This window comes from Musca vetustissima, unplaced genomic scaffold (genome assembly GCF_032173495.1).
Source record: "Musca vetustissima isolate MV318-11 ecotype Yass unplaced genomic scaffold, APGP_CSIRO_Mvet_v1 utg110403, whole genome shotgun sequence".
In the NCBI taxonomy this organism is placed as follows: domain Eukaryota; kingdom Metazoa; phylum Arthropoda; class Insecta; order Diptera; family Muscidae; genus Musca; species Musca vetustissima.
In genome coordinates this window covers 50,978-76,866 of record NW_026872783.1, presented here as the reverse complement: position 1 = coordinate 76,866, position 25,889 = coordinate 50,978, and the positions used below count along the sequence as shown (strand labels likewise).

Sequence of the window (25,889 nt, the reverse complement as noted above, 5' to 3'; positions counted from 1 at the left end):
TTTCCAAACATACCGAATACTTGGGGATGGAGACATTCACCTTATAGTGAATGGTCGGATGACCTGCCCAAGTATAAGTGTGCATTTTTTGACGCAACCTGTTGAAATTGGTTAGTATATATTTAGATATAAAATATAAAAATATATAAGTCCTTTCAGAAGTGCTTACATAGCTGGGGTGTGACCGAATATTTGTTGCATATGCCGAGCCTAAAAACCAGTAAGGAAAGTAGTAAAGTCGGAGTGGGCCGACAATATGATACCCTTCACCACTTTGATTATATTCTACATAGTCTCCTAACAGACGTCGCCTTTTCGAAAGAATATTGGCATTAAATTGAAGGAAAGATATATAAGAACTATGGTGCACCATTCCTATTAAATCGGAAATTATATATGGGAGTTATATCAAAATCTGAACCGATTTTCATGAAGCTTAGCACACATCATTCTAGACATAATTTAGTATGCTATGACAAATTTCGTGCAAATCGAAAGATATTTAAGGTATTTGTCCCACGATTTAGTAGATCATTCGCTATGCAATGAGTAGAATATTGCATAGCGAATGCTATTGATAAAAAAATGATGCGTGATGCGTGAGGTTTGTTGAAATCGGTTCAGATTTTGATATAGGTTTTATATATATTTTCGTTCGATTTTATGTAAATGGTGGTTACAGGAAATTTGGCAGAGGGTATTCAATTGAATATAGTGATTACATAAAACAAATGTTGTATGCAACGGTTACTCAGTTAGGTCCATGAGTTTATATATAGCTCCCATACATAATTTGACTCGATGGTACACTAAAGAATCCAAGTACGTCCGTTTGACATGCAATGTTTCATTGATTTCAGAATGATATGTGAACGGGGGTTTTCAATTGGTTCAAATATTTATCTAGATAGCACATTTAATATCACCCGATTTCATCTCAATGGTCCTCCAAAGATTCTATGACCGTTCTATCTACAGGATATTGTAGATATTAACATGTCTTGCATGTACCCAAAGTGGTGAAGAGTGTCATATAGTCGACCCCGTCCGACTTTTGAACGTTCCTTACTGTTTTTTTTTTGATCCTCATATTGAATGTTCGGTCCTGCCGAATATAATAACCTTTTTACTCACCATATTTCACCCGAAAAGAATAAAACAAATAGAATTCTAAAAATATATTTTTATTGACCATCTTTCATCGCCACAAATTACAACTCTCATTAGCTTGCATTCGACTGCCGACACTGCAATTGAACACCTTGGCAAATTCGGGAAATTGTGAAACAGCATCATTTACACGATCTCGATCACTGCCATGTTCATTGACACTGACATAGTACACCGATGAAATGGAGCCACAAAAGAATTGAGCAAAATTTAAGAAGAATAATTTTGGCAATGCCATTTCACGACCATAGATGCGGCGGGTGCGATTCACAGCCTCCGAATGTTGATTGAAAAATGTTTCATAGGCATAGCGTAAACCACTGACATCGGAAATTTTCTCATTTATCACCATTGGATTGAGTCGGCGCAGGCACTTCAGTTGTTGAGTAAATTTCGAGTTGGCTAAAATTTCGTGATAATGTGAGGAGTTCAGCATCCCATTGCTATCCATTTCTAGGCCATTGATATCGAATGCATGAAGTATTTCATGGGCTAGTAGGAAACCCAATGAACTATACTTATATACGTCCTCATGTCCGTGATGATATAGAGGACGCTGTACAGCTGTACTGGGTAACATTACCATATTATCTTTGTGTATGAAATAGGGTGATGGACTTGCAGCCGTATCATATTCTTCCAGGTGGAAATAGTTCGAGTCATTTAGGGTTTTATAGAAATATTTTTTATTTTCGATTTGAAAAGCCAATAATTTCAAATGATTGCCATAGAAATCATTTACGGAAAGGGTAAGATTTTCGTAATATTTTTCCAATACAGCTGAGGTATTCCACCGTGGCAAATTGCCAACCTTTAATTGAAGTTGGGCTAATTTATTCAATAAAAAATCCAGAGTAGAGGGATGGAAATTATTTTGATTTTCCTGAAGAGTTATTTTAATTTGTTTTTTGATATTTTCATAAACGTTTTGAATTTCTGGTATCGCTTCTTCAATGTGAGGCTTTTGTTGTTCATAAATCCAATGCATGGCCAGTGAGAGGAGACCCCTGGTGGGGACAATACAACCTTCAGCAGTAAATATGGGTGGTCGCTGTTCACGCATGTGCCACAGGAAACGTATTTGTAAATATTGGGAAATAAATGCACTTTCATAACCCTTTAGCAGATCATCCAAGGCCTTAAAGTAATGCACATTTTGAATATACAATTCAATTTGATTATCGCAAATTGTTTGATTCAGGGCAATGCGAAGATATTTTTCCAACCTTTCCAAAGGTAGATCTTTAAGTGCAATTTGTTCACTTTCATTTGGTTGGAGATTTGTTGTTTCCTTTAATTCCACCAGTTTTTCCTCAAATTTATGAAATTTATTCCATATTTTTGAAAATTCTCCTGGCTTTACTAGTCCATCCAAGGAGCGTATGATTTCCTTTAGATTCCTATAGGTCAGGGATTTGAAACCAGCACCACCTTCTTCCACCTCCAGTGGTTTGTCCAAATCAATTGTTAATTTTAATGGATTTTCTTTGGGGTAGAATGCTGTCAGCTCCAGGAATACACCATTCATGCCATATTTCCACATAACAGCCAATGTATGAATCCAATCGAATACCAGCACCACCGGCTGCTCCTCTCCCAAATCATGGTTTGTTTCCAAATCTCCAAACAATGAAGCCAATTTTAATTGTTCATTTTCTGCCAACCAATTTAAATACAATTGCGACTCATACAACTGCACATCCATACAGGATTTATAAAACGCATATGCCTTCTTGACAAATCTTGGTGACTTCCACAACTTCAGTTTGTTCATATAATCCATGAAATCTTTATTCGCCCGAAAGTCCATCATACTAAGTGTTTCGGCAAATTCGAAGCCAGCTCCTTCAACGTATTCCTCCCATTTGCCACAGGCATATTGGTAAAAATCTTCACACGGATCCACCTCTACATCCATAGAGCCTTCAATGAGTTTTTGTTGTCGTCGATTTACGAAATTCGCCATTTGTTGAGAAGCTGCATCGGCCAACAAGCCGCCACCGATGATAAGCAACAATGCAATTATTATGCGACGTAATTTCATTTCGAATGTCGAGTTTGTTACTGACTGACTTACGGACTGATCGAATGCAATGAACGTGCCAATCTCAATTGAATTCTACGTGATTCGATTTTTATTATGTGCTAGCATTTATATATTTTAATTATAATTGAAAGAAAAAAATTCTAGGAAGTAATAGCGGTATCAATGCGGTATTTGCATTTATCAATTTTCGGAAATAAAACGGCAGTATATTTTTTCTACGGCCTCAAATTCTCAAAATTTTTAAATGAACACGGCTATATTATGCCCTATATATACCCACACGGCTGTATTAAACTCTATATAGGTCAGTATTTGTGACGAACCGTAAGTGATATTGTAGATTTAGATGGAATATTTTACATTTTCTTAAACGAATGGACAAATTTACACTCCCTCTTATGGCAGAGGATAAAATACAGTAAACATTATTATTTGATTTTACTTACCCAATTAAAAGGATAAAATACAGTAAACATTATTATTTGATTTTACTTACCCGTGACCTATGCGAAATTTCATCCAATTCGGATCATAAATGCGACCTGTACTTTGTTTACAATTTAACATGGACAGACAGACAGACGGACGGACGGACATGCATAAATCGACTTAAAAAGTGATTCTATGCATATTCTCAAAATGAACCATGTGTCTATCTCGTTTCCTATTACCTGTTAAAAACATATACACAAAGACATAATACCCTGTACCACAGTGTGGTGAAGGGTATAAAAATCGAGCGGGATCTTTATATGGTGGCAAGGTCAAAACGACGATATAATGAAGTTCCATCATATGTGATTTTCTGCATCCAAAATTCAACATTACATGCACTTTGGTGGAGAGAAATGGTATACCGTAATACTGTACAATGTAGTAAAAGTGCCGGGATCTATATATGGTGGTATTGCCAAACAGGGTCTTTGTTTGCAACATATTTATAATAATTCAAGAACCCCAAGTTCAAATATAAAATATATTTTAAAATATATCAAATGGGTGCTATGCAAAACATGGAGCCATAGTCGCATCGCATAATTCATAAACCCATATATAAAGATTCCGACATTTATATATGCGCGTTGTCCAAACAATGGGCCTCTCTCTCTCCAGGAACCGTGAATGCCTTTTTAAAACCACAAAAGTAATATATGGCGGGGCTGCTATAGAAGGCGCAATAAAGGCGTGGATTTTTTAAAGAAATATTTTCAAGTGTCAGCATAGGAGTGGATTTTTTAAAAATATTTTTTCAAGGGTAACTATAGATTTGCATTTTTTAAACAATATTTTTTCAAGGGTTAACAAAGCCGTGGATTTTTTAAAAAATATTTTTTTTGAAGGAAATTTGTTTAACGGTCAAAATAGGGGTGGAGTTTTTGAAGAAAAATTGTTGAGGGGCCATAAAAAATATTTTATCAAGATCCATAGCATGGCATGGATTTTTAAGAATATTTTCCAAGGCCTATGCAAAATTTTCAAGATAAGTTTGGCCATTTTGAGGGGTACGTTCCAGAAAGAGAGGACCGATATTCACCATGTTCGAACTTCATTTAAGTTTAAAAGATATATTACGAAGTGCGAAGTCTGAAAGGTTACTCCCTTCAAGACTCATAGGACGTGCCATCCAGATATACGGACACACTATAGGCGTGGATTTTTTAAAGAAACATTTTTAAGGGTGGAGGTATTAAATAATATTATTTCGACGGCCACTATAGACGTGCATTTGTAAAGAGCAAATATAATATTTTAAGGGTCAACAGAGGCGTGGATTTTTTCAAGAGTCAACATAGGCGTGGATTTCTTAAAACTATTTTTTCAAAAGTCAACCTAGGCGTGGATTTCTTAAAAAATATAAATTTTTCAAAAGTCAATCTAGGCGTGGATTTCTTAAAAAATATTTTTTTTTCAAAAGTCAACCTAGGCGTGGATTTCTTAAAAAATATTTTTTTTTTCAAAAGTCAACCTAGGCGTGGATTTCTTAAAAAATATTTTTTTCAAAAGTCAACCTAGGCGTGGATTTCTTAAAAAATATTTTTTTCAAAAGTCAACCTAGGCGTGGATTTCTTAATTTTCTTTTCAAAAACTAACCTAGGCGTGGATATCTTAAAAAAAAATATTTTTTTCAAAAGTCAACGTAGGCGTGGATTTCTTAACAAATATTTTTTTCAAAAGTCAACCTAGGCGTGGATTTCTTAAAAAATATTTTTTTTTCAAAAGTCAACCTAGGCGTGGATTTCTTAAAAAATATTTTTTTTTCAGAAGTCAACCTAGGCGTGTATTTCCCAAAAAATATTTTTTCAAAAGTCAACCTAGGCGTGCATTTCTTAAAAAATATTTTTTTTTCAAAAGTCAACCTAGGCGTGGATTTCTTAAAAAATATTTTTTCAAGAGTCAACATATTTTTTCAAGGGCCACAGAATGGAGTGGATTTTTTAAAAAATGTTTTTAAGGGCCACAGAAAGGTGAAGTTTTACTCATCGAAATGTGTTTACTTACAAAGATAAAATTCGAATGTGGGACCCGCTGGTCCTCCCTCTCTCTCTGGTATAGGTGTGGTATTTTAAAGAAACAATTTTAAGGGGTAGCATAGAATATTTTTCAAACGCCACAGAATGGCGTGGATTAAAAAAACGTTTTCGTCAAGGGCCACAGAATGGTCACCATAGGGGTAGAGTCTTCAAGAAAAGTTGGCGGGAAAATTAAAAGATTATATATCTTTTTAACATTTTTAAGAGCCAGATATAGGTGTGGAACTTTTAAAGAATATGTTTTCTAGGGCTAGAGAATGGCGAAGTTTTGCTCATCGCAATATGTTAAAATACATAGATCAAATTCGAATGTGGGACCCGCTGGTCCTCCCTCTCTCTCTCTCTCTGGTACCTTCCCCACAAAGGGCAAACATTTTACAAAACTGTAAATTTAATTTGAAGCGTATTGAATAACCGATTTAATTAATTTTATTTGCACATCGTAATATTTTCCAAAGCTACTTTAAATCCGATGATGGGGTCTATATGGCAACTTCTTCTGGAACTTAGTCACAAATTATCAACTTTTTGGTAGAAACATATACTTTTAATACAACTAAAAAACAGCCTTTGTATAATTCCGTAGACTTCCACAAACCATACGCTGAGGGTATATATTCCACATTTTGTTACTTGTTTTATTTACATTTTATTGTTGTTTATCATAGTTTGCTATATCATATTTTACCACATTTTTTGTAAATTAGCAAATTTATTTTTTTAAAATCCTTATACTAACGCCGCCATAAATTACAACTTCTCGCTGTCTGCAAACGACTCGCTGCACCACAATTGTATTCTTTGGCAAACTCGGGAAAATGTGTCAGAGCATCGTTGACCCGATCACTGCCCATGCCATGTTCACTGGTACTAAGCAAATAATCATCGGAATCTGACGTTGTAATGCCACAAAAGAATTGGGCAAAATTAAGGAAAAACAATTTCTTCAAAGGCATTTGAATGCCATAGATCTGCCTCGTTTTGTTCAATGCCTCCGGATAGAGACTGAAAAAGGTGTCATAGGCATAAGGCAGACCACTGACATCGGCAATTTTTTCATCGATGACATAGGGATTCAATTGACGTAGGCACTGATAGTTGTCATCAAAGTTAGTGTTGGCCAAAATGTTATTATATTGGGCTGTATTCAGTTTACCATTGATATCCACCTCCAGGCCGGTATAATCGAAACCATGTAGAATTTCATGGGCCAGTAGAAAACCCAGGGAGCTATACTTATAAATATCCTCAAGGCTGGGATGATAAATTGGTCGCTGCAGCGCTGTGACGGGTATAATGACAATATTCGAACGTTGTATAAAATAGGGCGAGGAACTGGATCCCGTTTCATAATTTTCCAGATGGAAATAATGGCTGGCATTGGTGGACAGGGTATTGTTGTTAGCCAAATGCACAGCTCGAAAATTAAAGGCGAGGAGCTTTAAATGATTTCCATAAAAATCACTGACATTCAATGTCAAGTTCGCGTAGTGTTGTTCCAACACCGCAACGGTATTGATTCGTGGCAAATTGCCGATTTTCAATTGAATGTGATCCAATTTATTTAGCAGATAGGTGAGTATGGTTTCATTGAACCCATGTGTGTTTTGTTGTAATTGTTTCTTAAATTGTTTAATGATATTTTGAAAGAGTTCATGAATTTTACTTTGCTCTTGAAGAAGTTCTGGTTTTTGTTGTTCATAGATCCAATGCATAGCCAACGGCAGGAGGCTACGCGTAGAGGACATGCAATCTTCTTCCATGAAATTTTCGGGACCTTTAATGTGCACATGCCATAGGAAACGTATTTCTAGATATTTACAAATGAAACGATTGTCGTATTCCTGCAGCAATGCATCCAATGCCTCTAAATAGGGTATATTTTGTATATATAGTTCCATGTTTGGATCCAGCGTAGTTTGTTCTAAAATAATTTCCAAATATGTATTTAACCATGGCAAAGGTAATTCTTTGATGGTTATCAAACGACTGCCCTCCTCATCGGATATATCGTCCAGTTTTAAAAGCAATTCTTCAAAATCCCGTATCTCTTGCCACAATTTTCCAAATGTCCGCGAGTTCATTGGCACATCCAGCGATTCAATAAGGACCCTAAGATTTTCCTTGGTCAGAGCCACGAAACCACCACTTTCCACAGGCTTATCCAAATCCAAAGAAAGTCTACTGGGATCATCCTTCTTTTGGTAGACAACCTCCTCGATAAGTATGCCATTCATGCCATAGCGGCGCATTACCGCCAACGTTCGTACCCAATCAAATTCGATATTCGGTTTGGGATTCGCCCACAATGTGGGCCACTTTAAATTTTCATGCAGTTTCATCCAACGCAAATATTCCAACGGCTTGTAACGATCCACATCCACACACGATTTATAATATTCGTAGGCCTTGCGGACAAAGCGTGGCCCATTTCTCAACCGCAGTCTGGCCATGTGATGCGATAGCTCACGATTGACCTGATAATCCAACATGGTAAGGGTTTCGTAGAATTTACTTCCAGCACCATCGATATGTTGACCCCATTTGCCACAGGCATATTGATAGTAATCTTCACAAGGGTCCGCCTTCAAGTCCATAGAACTTTCGATGAGTTTTTGTTGGCGTCTATTTATTAATGAGGCCAGGTCAGAGGCTAGAACGACATTGCCAATCACCGAGGCCACGAATAGTAGTTGCCAAAATAGGGATAACTTCATTTCCCCAAATGGATTTTTCCCCGTTTTACGTATTGTCGTTTGTTACAGTTGTTGTTATTGTTATTGTTGTTTTTTTTTTATATTTATTATTCTATTGGGTATAAACAACGCTCTGTTTCCGTTGCAAAATACGAACTGAATGATTTGTTATTATTTTTACAATGCATTGAGAAAACATATAAATAAATATTTTAAAGACAGTCCACTCCGCTTAAATGAAACGAGGGAAAGAGTGTTGAAACGTAGTAAAGACGGGCGGGGACGACTTTATGATACCCTTCACCACTTTGGGTATATTCAACAGAGGTGTCCTAACATATGTTGCAGAACTCTGTGCAAAATTTTGTCTCAATCGGAAACATATTCAGAGTTTGGTGCATCATTCACCTAAAATCGGACAAAACTACATATGGGAGCTATATCTAAATCTGAACCGATCTTCTTCAATAAAAATTTCATTGCAGAAACTTTTTCAAAAAAGGTTCATGTTTTCCTGTAGGACCTTCATATACATGTGGGTGTAACAGATCCTAGCAGAACATTTTCAATATACGTCCATGCATTGATATAGCCTCCATATACAGGGACCGGCTCCATTTTAAGGATATTGAAGTTTTAACCACATTTTTCTACAACGGAGTTGTTGTAGTGGTATTCCAGGTTCTTGGAGGGGGGAGAACGTCTTTGAAGAATGCAAGAAGAACAATATATGTCCATGCTGTGACAAAGACCCCACATGAAGGTGTCTTCCTATTCTCCATAGTGTGAAGAGTTAGCCCCAATTTACCATCGCAGTGGTTAAATGTTGAATAAAAGCTTCTTCTCAGAAAATGTTCGGTATAGGCCCATTGACATTGCACCTATATAAAAGTGCCTACCCACTTTTGAAGTTATGTCGTCAGGTTAAACTCAACAACGCTTTTAATTTTTAGTATCTGAAATATTAGCAGCATTTTTTATTAAAGGCGATGTAATTTGTAGTTCCAGAGGTTGAAAGTTTTCAATTTAGGTCCATATTTCGACACAGCCCAAATGTTAGGTATTGTGATTGGTCTTGGTGCATTTTCCAAAAGAAGTGGCGGTCATATGAAAATGTTCCATACAGGCCCTTGTTTTGACATAGTCCCAATATTGAAATTATCGATGTAGGCCAATGACTTAACACAGCCCTTTCATATAAAGTTCCCGCCTCATTTTTGATAGTTTGAAGATTCTAACGATGATTTGCCACTGGAGTGGGTTTAATTTTTCGTTCCATGTTTATTGAGGGTCAACAACAACTCAGCAGAAAATTTTCAATAGGTGACCAAATTTTGACATAGGATTTTCGGTATGTGCAAGTTCTTTTCCAATTTTGCCAACCGAAGTGTCATTAATTTGGCTGTTAATTTTCACAGAGAATTATAAACGTAATAGCAGATAATCTGCAATTACATATTCCTCATACAAAGGTCCAATCGACTTAAGACATTTTGAATGCACGCCACATGGTTTGAGCCATGTGAGCCAGACTATTTTTATACCCTACACAACTATGTTGTCAGGGTATTATAGCTTTGTGCAGCCCCAAAAGTTTGTAACGCCGCGAAATATTGGTCCTAGACCCACCTTTAAGTATACCGATCGTCATATCTCGACTAGCTGAGTCGATCTAGACATGTGTCTAGATCGACTCCGTCCGTCTGTCCATTATAATTTGTAAACACGATACAGGCCACAGTTATGGACCAATCTTCACGAAATTTTGCATGTAGGATGGGTTCTGACCAATGAAGACCCCTATTGTTTTTGGGAAAGATCGGTTAATATTTATACTAAATTTTTGTCGGTTTTTCTGGTCGCTCCAGAGGCCGCAATAATGGCCCGAACATCGTGAAATTTTGCATGGAGAAGGGGATCGGGCCAAAGAATAAGCATACCTGTTTTGATAATGATTGGTCAATATTTAGCGTGTCAAATGGACCCTGACTTTTGTGTGAAAAAATTTGTATTCTATAGCATATATATTTACCCCTGAATGACATAGACCCGAGAAGTTGATATTATATCCAAGAGGAGTGGTTGACCTTTAAATTAATACCAATTATATTGTTGTATGTGCTCGGATGTGGGAGATACACCTAAATATTTACAGGTATCTCCATATCCGCATATTATTTAGTAACCCATTATCACTCTAGAGCGCGGAACTATAGCGCTGATCGCTTTGAAATGTTCCATAAGGTTCCAGTTATGGTCAAGGACAACGCCTATAATTTTCGGTGATGATCAGATAATAATTTTGGAATGAGGTGGACCGAAAACTTTATTTGTTATTTTCGAGTCGATATATAGACCACAAATGAAAGCCGAACATCACAACACAACCCACGGTGAAGGGAATCTGGACAAGCAAAGTGTGATTATTTTATGGACTATATGTTAAAGGAATAAAAATGCATGGATTTTTAACGAAGACTTTTCTTAAATGCCTACTCAGCTTAGATTTGTTTAAAGATATTTTTCAAAGATGACTGCCATGATATAAAAACCAGTAAGGAAAGTAGTAAAGTCGGACGGGGTCGACTATATGATACCCTTCACCACTTTGGGTATATTCAACAGATGAATCCTAACAGACGTCGCATTTTTAAAGGAGCAGTAAAGTTGGATCCATAATAATGTCATTCTGCAACCGACACTAATTTTTTCATTTGGTCAGATATAGAAGCTATATCTAAATCTGAACCGATTTCAGGAAACTTAACACACATCATTCTAGACTTAATTCATTACTCTATGTCAAATTTCGTGCAAATCGGAATTTATATAGTGACTTTGGTGCACCATTTACATTAAATCGGACGAAAATATGTATGGGAGCTATATCTAAATCTGAACCGATTTTCAGGAAACTTAACCCACATCGTTCTAGACATAATCCATTACGCTGTACCAAATTTCGTGCAACTCGAAAGACATATAGGGACTTTTTTGCACCATTTACATTAAATTGGACGAAAATATATATGGGAGCTATATCTAAATCTGAAACGATTTTCAGGAAACTTAACACACATCATTCTAGACCTAATTCATTACGCTGTGCCAATTTCGTGCAAATCGAAAGACATATAGGGATTTTTTGCACCATTTACATTAAATCTGAACCGATTTTTCCCAATTTCAATAGGGTTCGTCTTTGGGCCAAAGAAGTGACCTATGCCAAATTCCATCCAAATCGGATTATAAATGCGACCTGTACTTTGTTCACAAAAATACATGGACGGACGGACATACGGACATGCGTAAATCGACTTCGAAAGTGATTCTATGCATATTCTCAAAAGGAATCATGTGTCTATCTCTATTTTGGAAAAAAAATATTTCTTATAAGACATTTCTTGGTCCCTTATATATTTCGTTTCGACGCTGGCATTTGGGAAAATTACAAAAAATGTCCGAAACGCATAACGGAAATATCGGAAAATTTCTCATCCACCACATCGGAGTAGAGTTCTCTTAGACAATTATAGTTTCCGGCAAATTTCGGTGTAGCCAAGGCTGTGTTACATTGCAAGCCTAAGCGAATTTATGACCACATCTCTAAATCTCGAACCAAAGTCAGAAACATTTTGTCTTTGTTCCGTCAAACAACTTCCATTAATTTTTTCCCAATATAAAATGAATTTCAAATTGAAATAATCCAGAATAGACTGTAGTTGTAAAACATGGTCACTTTCTCTCTCTCTCTCCGCTCTCTGTCTATCGCTATCACTCCCTCGCTTGTTTAAATCATTTCCCCCGGGGGAAAACTAGGTCTGGCATTATTCTCTACTCCGATGTTCTTATCAACATTTAGAATTATCAATTGCCAGTTTTAATTTCTGTTCTGTTCAGTTCTCTTTTTTTTTCAATTCAAGTTTTTATGGAAATAAAATAAAATAAAATCTATACTTACGCTTCCTAATGTCGATGTAAAAATTCTACACTAAGCTGATGATAACAAAACTCATACATAATAATTATAGGCGAGCACAACTGCAATAAAAAAACAACTGTGCCTCCAGTTTGTCTGTGCTGGCTTAGTTGAATTAGATGGCAGGCAGCGGGTGAATGGAAAAATTGAATCTTGACATTGAACTCAGCGATTAACACACTCGGTATATATTTGTGTATTATTTATATGATTACTCTTTCAACTATGCATTTTAATGAAACAATAATAATTAGTAAAAGTAAAAGCCTACAAAATGAGGATTACACCCCTTATGTACCGTTTTTCGAAAATTTATTTGCATCTACCTATAAATGATGCTGATATTTTGAAGCTCGATTTTGAGTGTTATTATACCTTTCACCACACTGTGGTACAGGGTATTATGTCTTTGTGCATATGTTTGTAACAGGCAAAAGGAAACGAGATAGACACATGGTTCCTTTTGAGAATATGCATAGAATCACTTTCTGAGTTGATTTATGCATGTCCGTCCGTCCGTCCGTCCGTCCGTCTGTGGATGTTAAATTGTAAACAAAGTACAGGTCGCATTTATGATCCGATTTGAATGAAATTTGGCACAAGTCACTTATTTGGCCCAAGGACGAACCCTATTGAAATTGGAAACAATCGGTTCAGATTTAGATATAGCTCCCATATATATTCTCGTCCGATTTAAGGTAAATGGTGCACCAAAGTTCCTATATACCTTTCGATTTGCATGAAATTTGGCACAGCGTACTGAATTAAATCTAGAATGATGTGTCCTAAGTTTCGGAAAAATCGGTTCTGGTTTAGCTCCCACATATACATATATATTCGTCCGATTTTACATAAATGGTGCCCCAACCTTCTAATGTTTGTCCGATTAACACGATTTTTTGCACAACGTATCAAGTTGAGACTTGAATAACGTTATTGCGTTTTGGTGAAATTAATGTAGATGCTGCCATAGCTTCCATATGCAGAAAGACTGCGTATGTTCCTTGGAGGGGATACATATGCACAATATACCCAAAGTGGTGAAGGGTATCATATAGTCGGCCCAGTCCGACTTTACTGCTTTCCTTACTGTTTTTTTTTTGAATTTTTCTTCTAGTTTCAATTCTCAATCATGGCTTTCCAAAAATTAATTTTAGGATTGTCGAATGTATACAATATCCTGTAGATAGAACAGACATAGAATCTTTGGAGGATCATTAAGGTGGCACCGGGCGAAATTAAATGCGCTATCTAGATAGATATGTTAACCTATTGAAAAACCCCCCATACACATACCATTCCGAAATCAATGAAAAACTAGGATACCCTTCACCACTATGGGTACATTAAACAGGACTATTAACATGAAATTGGATGAAATAAAATATGTGATATTTATCTAAATGTGAATCTACCTAGATTTGTCCATAAAGTGTGTAAATCGACTTCAAACAAATATAAATAGGTCATCCGGTTGACTATGTCTGTACTTCTAGAAAACGCAACTACGTAATTCTATGCTCAATTTTGTACGTTGTGCAAAATTTGATGTCAATCTGACTAACATGAGGAGTATGATGCCCAATTTTCTTGATATCGGCGAAAAAATATATGTAAGCTATATCCACATATTAAGCGATTTCAAACAAACTTGTCACAGGTTAGGTTATACTAACTTTAGAACGTCTTGTTCCTATTGGTTCCTTGGTGCGTCAATTACATAAAATCAATCTATAATAAAATGGAGCAATATCTAAATCTGGACCGATTTTCACGAAACAAGGCAGACATCACTCTAGGCTCAATTCAGTACGTTATGCCAAATTTCGTGCAAATCGAAAGATATATAGCGACTTTGGTGAACCATTTACATGAAATCGGACGAAACTATATGTGGGAGCTATATAGAAATATGGACGAATTTTATCGAAACTTGGCAGACATCACTCTAGGCTCAATTCAGTACGTTGTGCAAAATTTCGGGCAAATCGAAAGATATATATGGATGTTGGTGCACAATTTACATGAAATCGGACGAAACTATATATGGGAGCTATATCTAAATCTGGACTGATTTTCACGAAACTTGGCAGACATAACTCTAGGCTCAATTCAGTACGTTATGCCAAATTTCGTGCAAATCGAAAGATATATATGGATTTTGGTCACAATTTACATGAAATCGGACGAAACTATATATGGTAGCTATATCTAAATCTTGACCGATTTTCACGGAGCTTGGCAGACATCATTCTAGACCTAAATGATTAGGCTGTACCAAATTTCGTGCTAATCGAAAGATATATAGGGACTTTGGGGCCCCATTTACATTAAATCGGACGAAACTATATATGTGAGCTATATCTAAATCGGGACCGATTTTCATGAAACTTGGCAGACATCATTCTAGGCTCAATTAAGTACGTTATGCCAAATTTCGTGCAAATCGAAGGATATATAGGGACTTTGGGGCACCATTTACATGAAATCGGACGAAACTATATATGGGAGCTATATCTAAATCTGGACCGATTTTCTTGAAACTGGGCAGACACCATTCTAGACTCAATTCAGTACGTTATGCCAAATTTCGTGCAAATCGAAAGATATATAGAGACTTTGGGGCACCATTTACATGAAATCGGACGAAACTATATATGGGAGCTATATCTAAATCTGGACCGATTTTCACGAAACTTGGCAGACATCACTCTAGGCTTAATTCAGTACGTTATGCCAAATTTCGTGCAAATCAAAAGATATATAGGGACTTTGGGCCACCATTTACATGAAATCGGACGAAACTATATATGGGAGCTATATCTAAATCTGGACCGATTTTCACGAAACTTGGCAGACATCATTCTAGACCTAAATGATTAGGCTGTACTAAATTTCGTGCAAATCGAAAGTTATATAGGGACTGTTTACATTAAATCGGTTAAATATATATATGGGAGCTATATCTAAAGCTGAACCGATTTTTCCCAATTTCAATAGGGTTCGTCCTTGGGCCAAATAAGTGACCTATGCCAAATTTCATCCAATTCGGATCATAAATGCGACCTGTACTTTGTTTACAATTTAACATGGACAGACGGACGGACGGACGGACGGACGGACGGACAGACGGACATGCGTAAATCGACTCAGAAAGTGATTCTATGCATATTCTCAAAAGGAACCATGGGTCTATCTCGATTATTTTTGCCTGTTACAAACATATGCACAAAGACATAATACCCTGTACCACAGTGTGGTGAAGGGTATAATTACATGTCAAACGGGCAGATTTGGATTCTTTGGTGTACCATTTGTATGAAATCGACAATTATGTATTGGAGCTATATATACAACACATTTACTTTTCGAGAAATCTATCAAAAAAATGAATTTCTTTTTCCCCAACCAAATATAGATATATTTTGATCAGCGTAAAATCCTACTTCAATTTAAGCATGTCCGTCTGTCTGTTGTTATCATGCTAACCTCTAAAAGAAATAGAATGTCAACATTTTGCATAGATTTGTATTTTGTCTGCAGGCAGGTCAGTTTCCAAAATGATCATACAAGGGTACCCCCCAATTTTTGATATTTTGGGGTTTTTGAGCGTGCTCTTCAAACGAATTCGCGGAAATTTGCTAAAATGTTAATTGATTAGGTTTACATTAACAACAACAACGTCATCGAGTCTGTTAACATTATCGCTGTAATGTAGTTGCTACATATCAGAATAAATTCCATCTTATGCTATCTTTCTGTATTCAATATTTACATTTGCGTCATTTACACTCAATATTGCATTCAGGCAAATCATTCCGATTCCGAAATGTTCTTCTACGATACAAATGATATTGAAAATAAGTAAAAACGATGTTATCTTTGGCCCGGCGGAATTTTTTATTCCCTCCACCATGAGGATGGCAATCAAAATACCTGAAGTAATTGGGGACTTCTAGGAGGAAACTCATGTTATCATAGAATCTTGAACATACCGAAAAATACGTGAGAAAAAGTTGATTGAAATTCTCAAAATATGTTATAGTGGGGCTACCATTATATTATAATTTTTTTATACCCTTCACCACACTGTGGTACAGGGTATTATGTCTTTGTGCATATGTTTGTAACAGGCAAAAGGAAACGAGATATACGCATGATTCCTTTTGAGAATATGCATAGAATTACTTTCTGAGTCGATTTACGTCGATTTACGATTCCGTCCGTCTGTCCGTCCCTGTATTTGGGATGAAATTTGGCATAGGTCACTTATTTGGCCCAAGGACGAACCCTATTGAAATTGGGGAAAATCGGTTCAGATTTAGATATATCTCCCATATATATTTCCGTCCGATTTAATGTAAATGATGCACCAAAGTCCCTACATATCTTTCGATTTGCACGAAATTTGGCACAGCGTAATGAATTAGGTCCAGAATGATGTGTACCATCAGGAAATCGGTTCAGGTTTAGATATAGCTCCCATATATAGTTTCGCCCGATTTAAGGTAAATGGTATACCCAAGTCCCTATAGATCATTCGATTTGTACGAAATTTGGCATAGAGTAGTTTCCTGTTTTCTGAAAATCGGTTCAGATTTAGATATATCTCCCACATATATTTTCGTCCGATTTAATGTAAATGGTGCACCAAAGTCCCTATATATCTTTCGATTTGCACGAAATTTGGCATAGCGTACTGAATTTGTTCTAGAATGATGTGTGTTATGTTTCCTGAAAATCGGTCCAGATTCAGATATAGCTCACATATATATTTTCATCCGATTTAATGTAAATGGTGTATCAAAGTCCCTAATATATTTCGATTTGCACAAAATTTGGCATAGCGTAATGAATTACGTCTAGACTGATGTGTGTCAAGTTTCGTGAAAATCAGTTCAGATTTAGACATAGCTCCCACATATATTTTTGTCCGATTTAATGTAAATGGTGTACCAAAGTCCCTATATATCTTTTTATTTGCACGCAATTTGGCATAGCGTAATGAATTACGTCTAGACTGATGTGTGTCAAGTTTCGTGAAAATCAGTTCAGATTTAGACATAGCTCTCATATATAGTTTCGCCGATTTCAGGTTAATGGTGCACCAAAGTCCCTGAAAATCATTCGATTTGCACGAATGTTGTCATAGCCTACTGAATTAAGTATAGAATGATGTGTGCTAAGTTTCGTGAAAATCGGTTCGGATTTAGATATAGCTACCATATATATTTTCGTCCGATTTAATGTAATTGGTGCACCAAAGTCCTTATATATATCATTAGATTTGCGCGAATTTTGGTATAGGGTACTGAATTAAGTCTAGAATGATGTGTGCTAAGCATCCTGAAAATCGGTTCAGATTTACATATACCTCCTATATATTTGTTCGTCCGGTTTTGGCCGATTGACACAACGTACTGAAGTTAATATAAATTAATCTCTGGCAAATTTCTGTTAAAATCGGTTCAGATGTAGATATAGCATAGCTTCCATATAAAATTTCGACCTATTCATGGTAATTGTAAACCAAGTAATCAATGGATGTCTTATTGAGATTAAATTTTAAACAGTGAAGCACACCAAATCGCGTGTGCCAAGTTTGCTTTAAATCAATTTACAACATTTTGCAAAGGTTGCAAATAGGCGACGTCTGTTAGGATACATATGTAGAATATACCCAAAGTGGTAAAGGGTATCATATAGTCGGCTCAGTCCGACTTTACTACTTTCCTTACTGGTTTATTTATTATTTTTTATCAAGAATGCGGTGAATATTTCGAGGTGTTGCAAATGGAATGAGGATATACGAAAGATCTTGATGCGAGAGATGATTAATTTGTTAATTTTTTATACCCTCCACAATAGTATGGTGGGTATATTAGTTTTGTCATTCCTTTTGTAACTCATCGAAATATTCATTTCCGACCCTATAAAGTATATATATTCTTGTTCAGGGTAAAATTCTAAGACAATCTAGCCAGGTCTGTCCGTCTGTTGTAATCACGCTCTTCTGAAGGAATTGAGATAGATCGCCAAAACTTTGCATAGATTCATCTTTTGTCTGCAGGAAGGTCAAGTTCGAAGATGGGCTATATCGGTCTACGTTTAGGCATGCATTGGGTTCTTTTTGGGCACCAAATGTCTCCACTAAAAATTATAAATATTGGTCCATATTTTCAGTCCACGCTTTCGAGTTTTAAAAATTAAAAATTGCTGAAATTTGTATTTGGTGTACACAATGGTTTACATAAACCGGTTCGTAGAATTATGGGTATAGGTTCACTTTTTGGTATGTTCCCTATATTTTCATTTCAAGTATCTGTCAGTATACCTATGGTGGAAGGTAATCAAAGTTCGGCCCGCTCGAACTTAACGCTTTTTCACTTGTTTGTATTTAATTTTGTTTCAATAACCTGTTTATTAAAGAGAATCTTTAATAATAATGTTGAGAAAAAAACAGCTCCCGAAGTCCTAACTCATTCCCATCCTCTGACTGCCTAGGCTAATTTCAAAATTGCATTCGATGCGAATTGTGTTCGTGTTACATTACACAAGCTAAAATTTATTCACTAAAATAATATAAATTTAATTTATTTTATATGTTTTATTTTTTATTAAATTATGCCTTAATTTTAAATAATACACTGTTATTGACATATATTATGCATACATATATATTTGAGAATTGTCAGCCTTCTCACCACACCTGACACCTTTCTTGGAGTAGCATACGACTTTGACGCGAACATTGGAATGCTTTTGAGAATTCCGTAAAATGTGCTAGGGCATCATTGATACGATCACTAACCTCACCATGTTCAGCGTCTGAGATATTCGGATCACAAAATAGTTGGGCAAAATTTAGGAAAAATATTTTCTTATAAGACATTTCTTGGCCCCTTAGATATTTCGCTTCGACGCTGGCATTTGGGAAGTTTTCAAAAAATGTCCGAAACGCATAACGCAACCCACTAATATCGGAAATTTTCTCATCCACCACATCGGGATAGAGTTCTCCTAGACAATTATAGTTTCCGGCAAATTTGGGTGTGGCCAAGGCGGTGGTGTATTGCCAGGCATTCATTTTACCTCGATAATCGACGTAGAGGCCTATACGATCGAAACCATGAAATATTTCATGAGCCAGAGTACTACCCAGAGAACTGTATTTATAAATGTTTTCATATTGAGGGTGATAGAGTGGCAGGCGTAGCGTGGTAAAGGGCACAATTATCACATTGGCTCTGGTTAGGAAATAGGGTGAGGAACTGCTACCTTCACCGTAAATTTCTAAATTGAAAAACTGACTTATATTTGTTGTCAGAGTATTGGGATGATTGGAATGGACGGCCTTGAAATTGAAGTTCAACAGCTTCAAGTGGTTTCCATAAAAGTCTATGGGACTCAATATCACATCATCATAGAAATATTCCAAAATCTCTTTGGCATTTTGTTGAGGCAAGTTACCGATTTTCAATTGGATGTTATCCAATTTTTGTGTTAAATATGTCAAAAGGCTGGAATTGAACTGTAAATGATTGCCGCTCAAGCTTTGCTTAAAATTCCGCACAATATTACCAAAAATTTCCTGTATGCCCTCCGAATATTCAGGGATTTCGGGATGTTGTTGCCGATACAACCAATGCATTGCCAATGGCATTAGATTTCTAAGGGTGTCCACACATTCCACCGGCTCGAATTTCCTCGGACCCTTTTGCTGTAAATGCCATAGGAATCGTACTTCTAAGTAGCGATTTATAAAATGATTGCTGTAATTTTTCAATAGCTCATTTAACTTGTCCATATATTCGAGATTTTGTATATACAATTCCATGTTCGTATCCAGGATTGTATAATCCAATATTGTTGCCAAATAGCGATGCAACCAAGGTAGGCGTAAATTCTTGACCTTCACCAATCGGGTACCCTCCTCGTCTTCAATGTCCTGTAACTCCCTCAGACGTTGTTCAAATTCCTGTATGTCTTGCCAAAGTTTTTCAAATGTTTTTACATTTGCCGGCATATCCAAATGTTGGAGTAAATCCTGCAGATTTTCATAGCTCAATGGGACAAAACCCCTACCCTCTACGGGCTTGTCCAAATCGATAATCGCTTTGGTATTATCATCTCTGCGATGTATCATTATTTCTTCAATGAAAATCCCATTCAAACCATATCTACGCATTATGGCCAAAGTGTGGACCCAATCATTGTGCGATCGGCTACTACGTCCTGTCCACAATTTCGGTAATTTTAGATTTTCTCGCTCCTTGATCCAATCCAAATATGAGAAATGATCAAATTGTTGAACCCGTATACAGGATTTATAGAACGCATGGACCTTCTTAACAAACATCGGCTGGCGTCTTAGGCTCATGGTATTCAGCAGTTGGGCCAATTCGCGATTCACTTCATAATCGGTCATGGATAGCATTTGATTCCGGCCATTGTAGGTTCTCTCATGATACTCCTCCCATTTGCCACAGGCGTATTGATAAAAATCATCACAGGGATCGGCCTGTACATCCATGGAACCTTCAATGAGTGCAGAGTATTTTTGATTCAGAACAAATCCATGGCTATAGGGTGCCGCATCAATGGACCTTGTACCGAATACGCCCACAATTACAACAATGGCTACTTGACAGAAAATCATTATTTTTCACGTTGTTGTTGTTGTTCACTTTTTTGCTATATTATGTTGTTGTAGGTTATTTCTACGTTTTATTGATTTAACAGCACAGCATTATTCTCAGCTCAATGTTAAATGAATACTGTCGCATTGTTTCCTTCCGACAATTCAATTGATACAAATCTGTTTTGAAAAATGAGACATGTTTGAAAGTAATTACGTCTATCTCTCATCGTATTTCTCTTGATTTTTTATTCTCTCTTGTTATGTTTTGGCGTTCAATTCAGAAGTATATTAGCACTGTTATCAGATCATTATACTATAGCATGGAAGGTATGCTCAGTTCACCATATGCCTTGTTTTTGGCTGTGGGCTTAAAGGGGTTAGAGATAACCACTCCCAAGTTTAAAAAAATCGAAATTTTTTATTGACTCATTTTAATGTACAGGTAAAATAGAATATAGAATTTCGGATCGGTCGATCGATCGTACAAAAATTGGCAGAGGTATGAGTATTCGATGAATTTAGGTGTGCAAAGATTTGAACAGAACTCAATTTCCTACACCTTACGGTTGAGAAATGTAAATTTGTCATACCGTTTGCAAAATCTTAGGAGACCCCATAAAGTGCATACAGAATACATTTATATGTCGATTTGCGTCAGACCCTTATCTCAGTTTTACCGTTGTCGGAGGCTATTTATCTGCAAAAAGAACTATCAGATGATGATTTAGTCAACTCGCGTTCCAGCACATCCTGGCAGCTGATGAACTTGAGTGCCGGATAAGCATTCTCTTCGAACGTTTGCTGTAGTAGCACTACACCATACACCTTGCTACGGTAAAAATGTGCCTCATATAAATATTGGATTTAGACACCATGTTTCTTTGGAACAAATCCGTCGGTCTGTGTGTCTGGCTGGCGATAACTCTCAAAGAAGGTAACCGATTTCACCCAAACTTTGCACATCGTAATATTTCTTCCAAACTTAAATCACTTTCGAAGATTTGAAATATCGTTCCACTCTTTCTGGTACCTCCCATACAAAATGTTCAAACTTTTGCTGAAAATATAATTTTAATTTCTTAAAGAATATTATTTCAAGTTTAACCAGTAAGGAATGTAGTAAAGTCGGACGGGCCGACTATATGATACCCTTCACCACTATGGGTATATTAAACAGTACATCGACTTAGATAAACATGTCATTTGATTGTTACAATGGGGCAAAAGTATGTAAATCGACTTCAAACAAATATCAATAGGACATCTGTTGGGCTATGTCTGTACTTCTAGAAAACGCAACTAGGTTATTCTATGCTCAATTTTGTAATTCTCAGCCGAATTTCAGGAAACTTGGCAGACATCACAATAAGCTCAATTCAGTACGTTATTCCAAATTTCGTGCAAACCGAAGGATATATAGGGACTTTGGTGCACCATTTACATGAAATCGGACGAAACTATATATGGGAACTATATCTGAATCTGGACCGAATTTCACGAAACTTGGCAGGCATCATTCTAGGCTCAATTCAGTTCGTTATGCCAAATTTCGTGCAAATCGAAAGATATATAGGGACTTTGGTGCACCATTTACATGAAATCGGATCGGAAACTATATATATGGGAGCTTTTTCTATTTCTGAAGCAATTTTCTCGAAACTTGGAAGACATCATTCTGGGCTCAATTCAGTTCGTTTTACCAAATCTCGTGCAAATCGACATATAAATAGGGTCTTTGGTGCACCATTTGCTTTAATTCGAACAAAAATATATATGGGAGCTATATCTAAATCTGGACCGATTTTCACGAAACTTAACAGACATCATTCTAGGCTCAATTCAGTACGTTATGCCAAATTTCGTGCAAATCGAAAGATATATATTAAACAGTACATCGACTTAGATAAATCTATAAACATGTCATTCGATTGTTACAATGGGGCAAAAGTATGTAAATCGACTTCAAACAAATATCAATAGGACATCCGTTGCGACCTGTACTTTGTTTACAATTTAACACCAACAGACGGACGGACATGCATAAATCGACTCAGAAAGTGATTGTTTGCATATTCTCAAAAGGAGCTATGGGTCTATCCCGTTTCCTTTTGCCTGTTACAAACATAGGCACAAAGACATAATACCCTGTACCACAGTATGGTTAAGGGTATAAAAATAGAAGTGGTTTTTTAAGGAATATTTTTTAAAGCCGACTATTGATTTGTTACCGAATGGTGTGAATTTTTAAAAGAATATTTTTTTCAAATCGGTGGATTTTTTTTAAGAATATTTTTATAGGCTCACTATAGGTGAAGACTTTAAATAAATATTTTTTCAAAGCCCACTATAGACGTGAATTTGTTAAAGAATATTTCAAGGGCCACAGAATGGCGTGTAGTTTTGAAATAATATTTTTTCAAGGCCTCCGAATGATGTCATTTTTTAAAGAATATTTTTTAAGGGCGAGAATTTTTAAATAATATTTCTCAAGAGTGTAGTTTTTTAAAGAAATTTTTTTCAAGGCTCACTATAGGCGTGGAGTTTTTATGCATATCGTTTCAAGGCCCACTGTAGGTGTGGAGAAAATAATAATTTTATAGGGTCCAATAGGGCGTGAATTGTTAAAAGAAAAATTCTCAATTAGCTCGTGAATTGTAAAAAGAATCCTTTTTCAAGGCCCTCTATAGGCGTGGAGTATTAGGTATATTATTTAAGGCCCATTATAGCCATGGAGACTAACTTTCTGAGTCGATTTATGCATGTCCGTCCGTCCGTCCGTCTGTTGATCTAAAATTGTAAACAAAGTACAGGTCGCATTTATAATCCGATTTGATAAAATTTGGTATAGCTCATTCATTTGACCCAAGAACGAACCCTATTAAATTTGGTAAAAACCGCTTCAAATTTGGATATAGCTCCCATATATTTTTTCGTCCGATTTTATGTAAATGGTGCACCAAAGTCCCTATATATCCTTCGATTTGCACCAAATTTGGCATAGCGTACTGAACTGAGTCTTGGTTAATGCATGCTAAGCTTCGTGGAAATAGGTTCAGAATTAGATATAGCTCCCATATATATTTTCGTCCGATTTAATGTAAATGGTGTACCAAAGTCGCTACATATTTTTCGATTTTCACGAAATTCGGCATACCGTAATTAATTAGGTCTAGAAATGTGTGTTGAGTTTCTGAAAATCGGCAGAGATTTAGATATAGCTCCTATATATATTTTCGTCCGATTTTATGTAAATGGTGCACCAAAGTCCCTATATATCATTCGAGTTACACGAAATTTGGCATATCGTACTGAATTGAGTCTAGTATGTGCCAAGTTTCGTTAAAACCTTTTCAAATTTGGATATAGCTCCCATATATATTTAGCTCCGATTTTATGTAAATGGTGCTCGACATTTAAGATCGTTCAATTTTATGTCAATGTTTCTTCGAAAAGGCGACGTCAGTTAGGATACATATGACAAATAAACCCAAATTGGTGAAGGGTATCATATAGTCGGTCCAGTCCGACTTTACTACTTTCCTTACTGGTTGTTATTGAAAACATCATTATTTGCAATTGGCGAACTGGTGGAGCTAGAACTCTTACATTTGGAATGAGGGTCAGTAATGGAGTGTAGGCTAAATGTATCAAAGGCTAAAATGTACTAATATTTTTTTGACAATGTCGTAGCATGTTAACGTATAGAGTTAAAAAATCTATATTTGGAATGCGAATCATAATGATCATACGTAATAGTATTTAACTCTGATTGATTCTATAAGACATATATGCTGTGATAGTTTTCAATGCAGAAATTGTACTCGAATAAGAATTGATAAGAATTTACATTTATAGGAGACGAGGTATAACATTGAAAGAGTAAAATATAATGAGAGGGTCAGTGCATTGTTAAATATAATAAAGATGCGTTGGCATCATCACTACCAGGGAAGTAGCTGAGTACCCCACAACATAAGATTGGTCTTCAAAATATCTATAATCATTCGGATTCCTTATGGGGGCTATGTCAATATATACATATTCTCTGCAGATAGATATTTTATCTTCTGCGAATACGAAATACCTTATCACATCAAAATCTTCTAGAATGAAACATTAAAATACAGAATTTGGGGCGGACACTACCACTTCGTTTGGATGAGCTACATTGGTCCACAGTTAGGCAAACCCCGCAACTGATTTGGCAAAATTACAGCTTTTGAAGTTCTTGGAAAGTAGAAAATGTCCTTACAAGAAAATGTGGTTAAAGTTCCAGCTTATATACATTACCAATATTTGGGTATCTTTGGGTTTTCGGTAATTTTTGGATTCTGAACACCTTTTCTAATCAACATGAATATACAGGCATGTCACAGATTCTGATCGGAATGGTTTCAATTTCGTATTTCCATTGTGGTACCATTTGTATTTGGCGAACCGGTACAGCTAGAAATCTGAAATTTAGATTGAGGGTCATTGATGGAGAAATTCGAACTATATGTATCCCAAAAGTACTAAATTTGTTACAATTTCGTAGTACAATTTGAATTTAGAGAAACGGATGAAGCTGGAATCCTGAAATTAACATTACCGTCGGAATGTAGGATAGCGATATGTAGGTAGTTTAGGAAATATGTACTTATGTGCACGAAAAGTACTAAATTGTACTATATTTCGTACAATTTGGATTTTCGGTGAACCGAATGAGATGGAATTCTGGAATTTGAAGTTAAGGTCATTGTTAAGGTGTAGGATTGGGGTATGTAGGAAATTTTGGTGATCCGATAGAGATAGATCACTGAAATTAGGAAATTAGGTTGGGGTT

At 36.2% G+C, this 25,889-nt stretch overlaps 3 protein-coding genes across 3 annotated transcripts; all 3 read right to left on the bottom strand.

Annotated features, from left to right (window-relative positions):
* Positions 1–1,198: 1,198 nt before the first annotated feature.
* LOC133338561 (neprilysin-21-like) lies at positions 1,199–3,214 on the bottom strand. The gene is made up of 2 exons (XM_061546734.1): positions 2,096–3,214; positions 1,199–1,981 (listed from the first exon to the last, which is right to left on the bottom strand). Exons 1-2 carry the CDS (start codon positions 3,212–3,214, stop codon positions 1,199–1,201), a joined length of 1,902 nt encoding a protein of 633 aa, XP_061402718.1.
* Positions 3,215–6,482: 3,268 nt separating this feature from the next.
* On the bottom strand, positions 6,483–8,465 carry LOC133338550 (neprilysin-2-like). The gene has a single exon (XM_061546724.1). It carries the CDS (start codon positions 8,463–8,465, stop codon positions 6,483–6,485), a length of 1,983 nt encoding a protein of 660 aa, XP_061402708.1.
* Positions 8,466–19,123: 10,658 nt separating this feature from the next.
* On the bottom strand, positions 19,124–21,082 carry LOC133338538 (neprilysin-1-like). Its single transcript, XM_061546714.1, has one exon. The coding sequence runs from the start codon at positions 21,080–21,082 to the stop codon at positions 19,124–19,126; it is 1,959 nt and encodes a 652-aa protein (XP_061402698.1).
* Between the last annotated feature and the right edge of the window lie 4,807 nt (positions 21,083–25,889).

Excerpts from the sequence above, each read along its gene's own strand:
- LOC133338538 (XM_061546714.1), bottom strand. The coding sequence starts at position 21,082 with ATGATTTTCTGTCAAGTAGCCATTGTTGTAATTGTGGGCGTATTCGGT.
- LOC133338550 (XM_061546724.1), bottom strand. The coding sequence starts at position 8,465 with ATGAAGTTATCCCTATTTTGGCAACTACTATTCGTGGCCTCGGTGATT.
- LOC133338561 (XM_061546734.1), bottom strand. The coding sequence starts at position 3,214 with ATGAAATTACGTCGCATAATAATTGCATTGTTGCTTATCATCGGTGGC. Across the intron at positions 1,982-2,095 it reads CGATACCAGAAATTCAAAAC|GTTGGCAATTTGCCACGGTG; the intron begins GTTTATGAAAAT and ends CTTCAATTAAAG.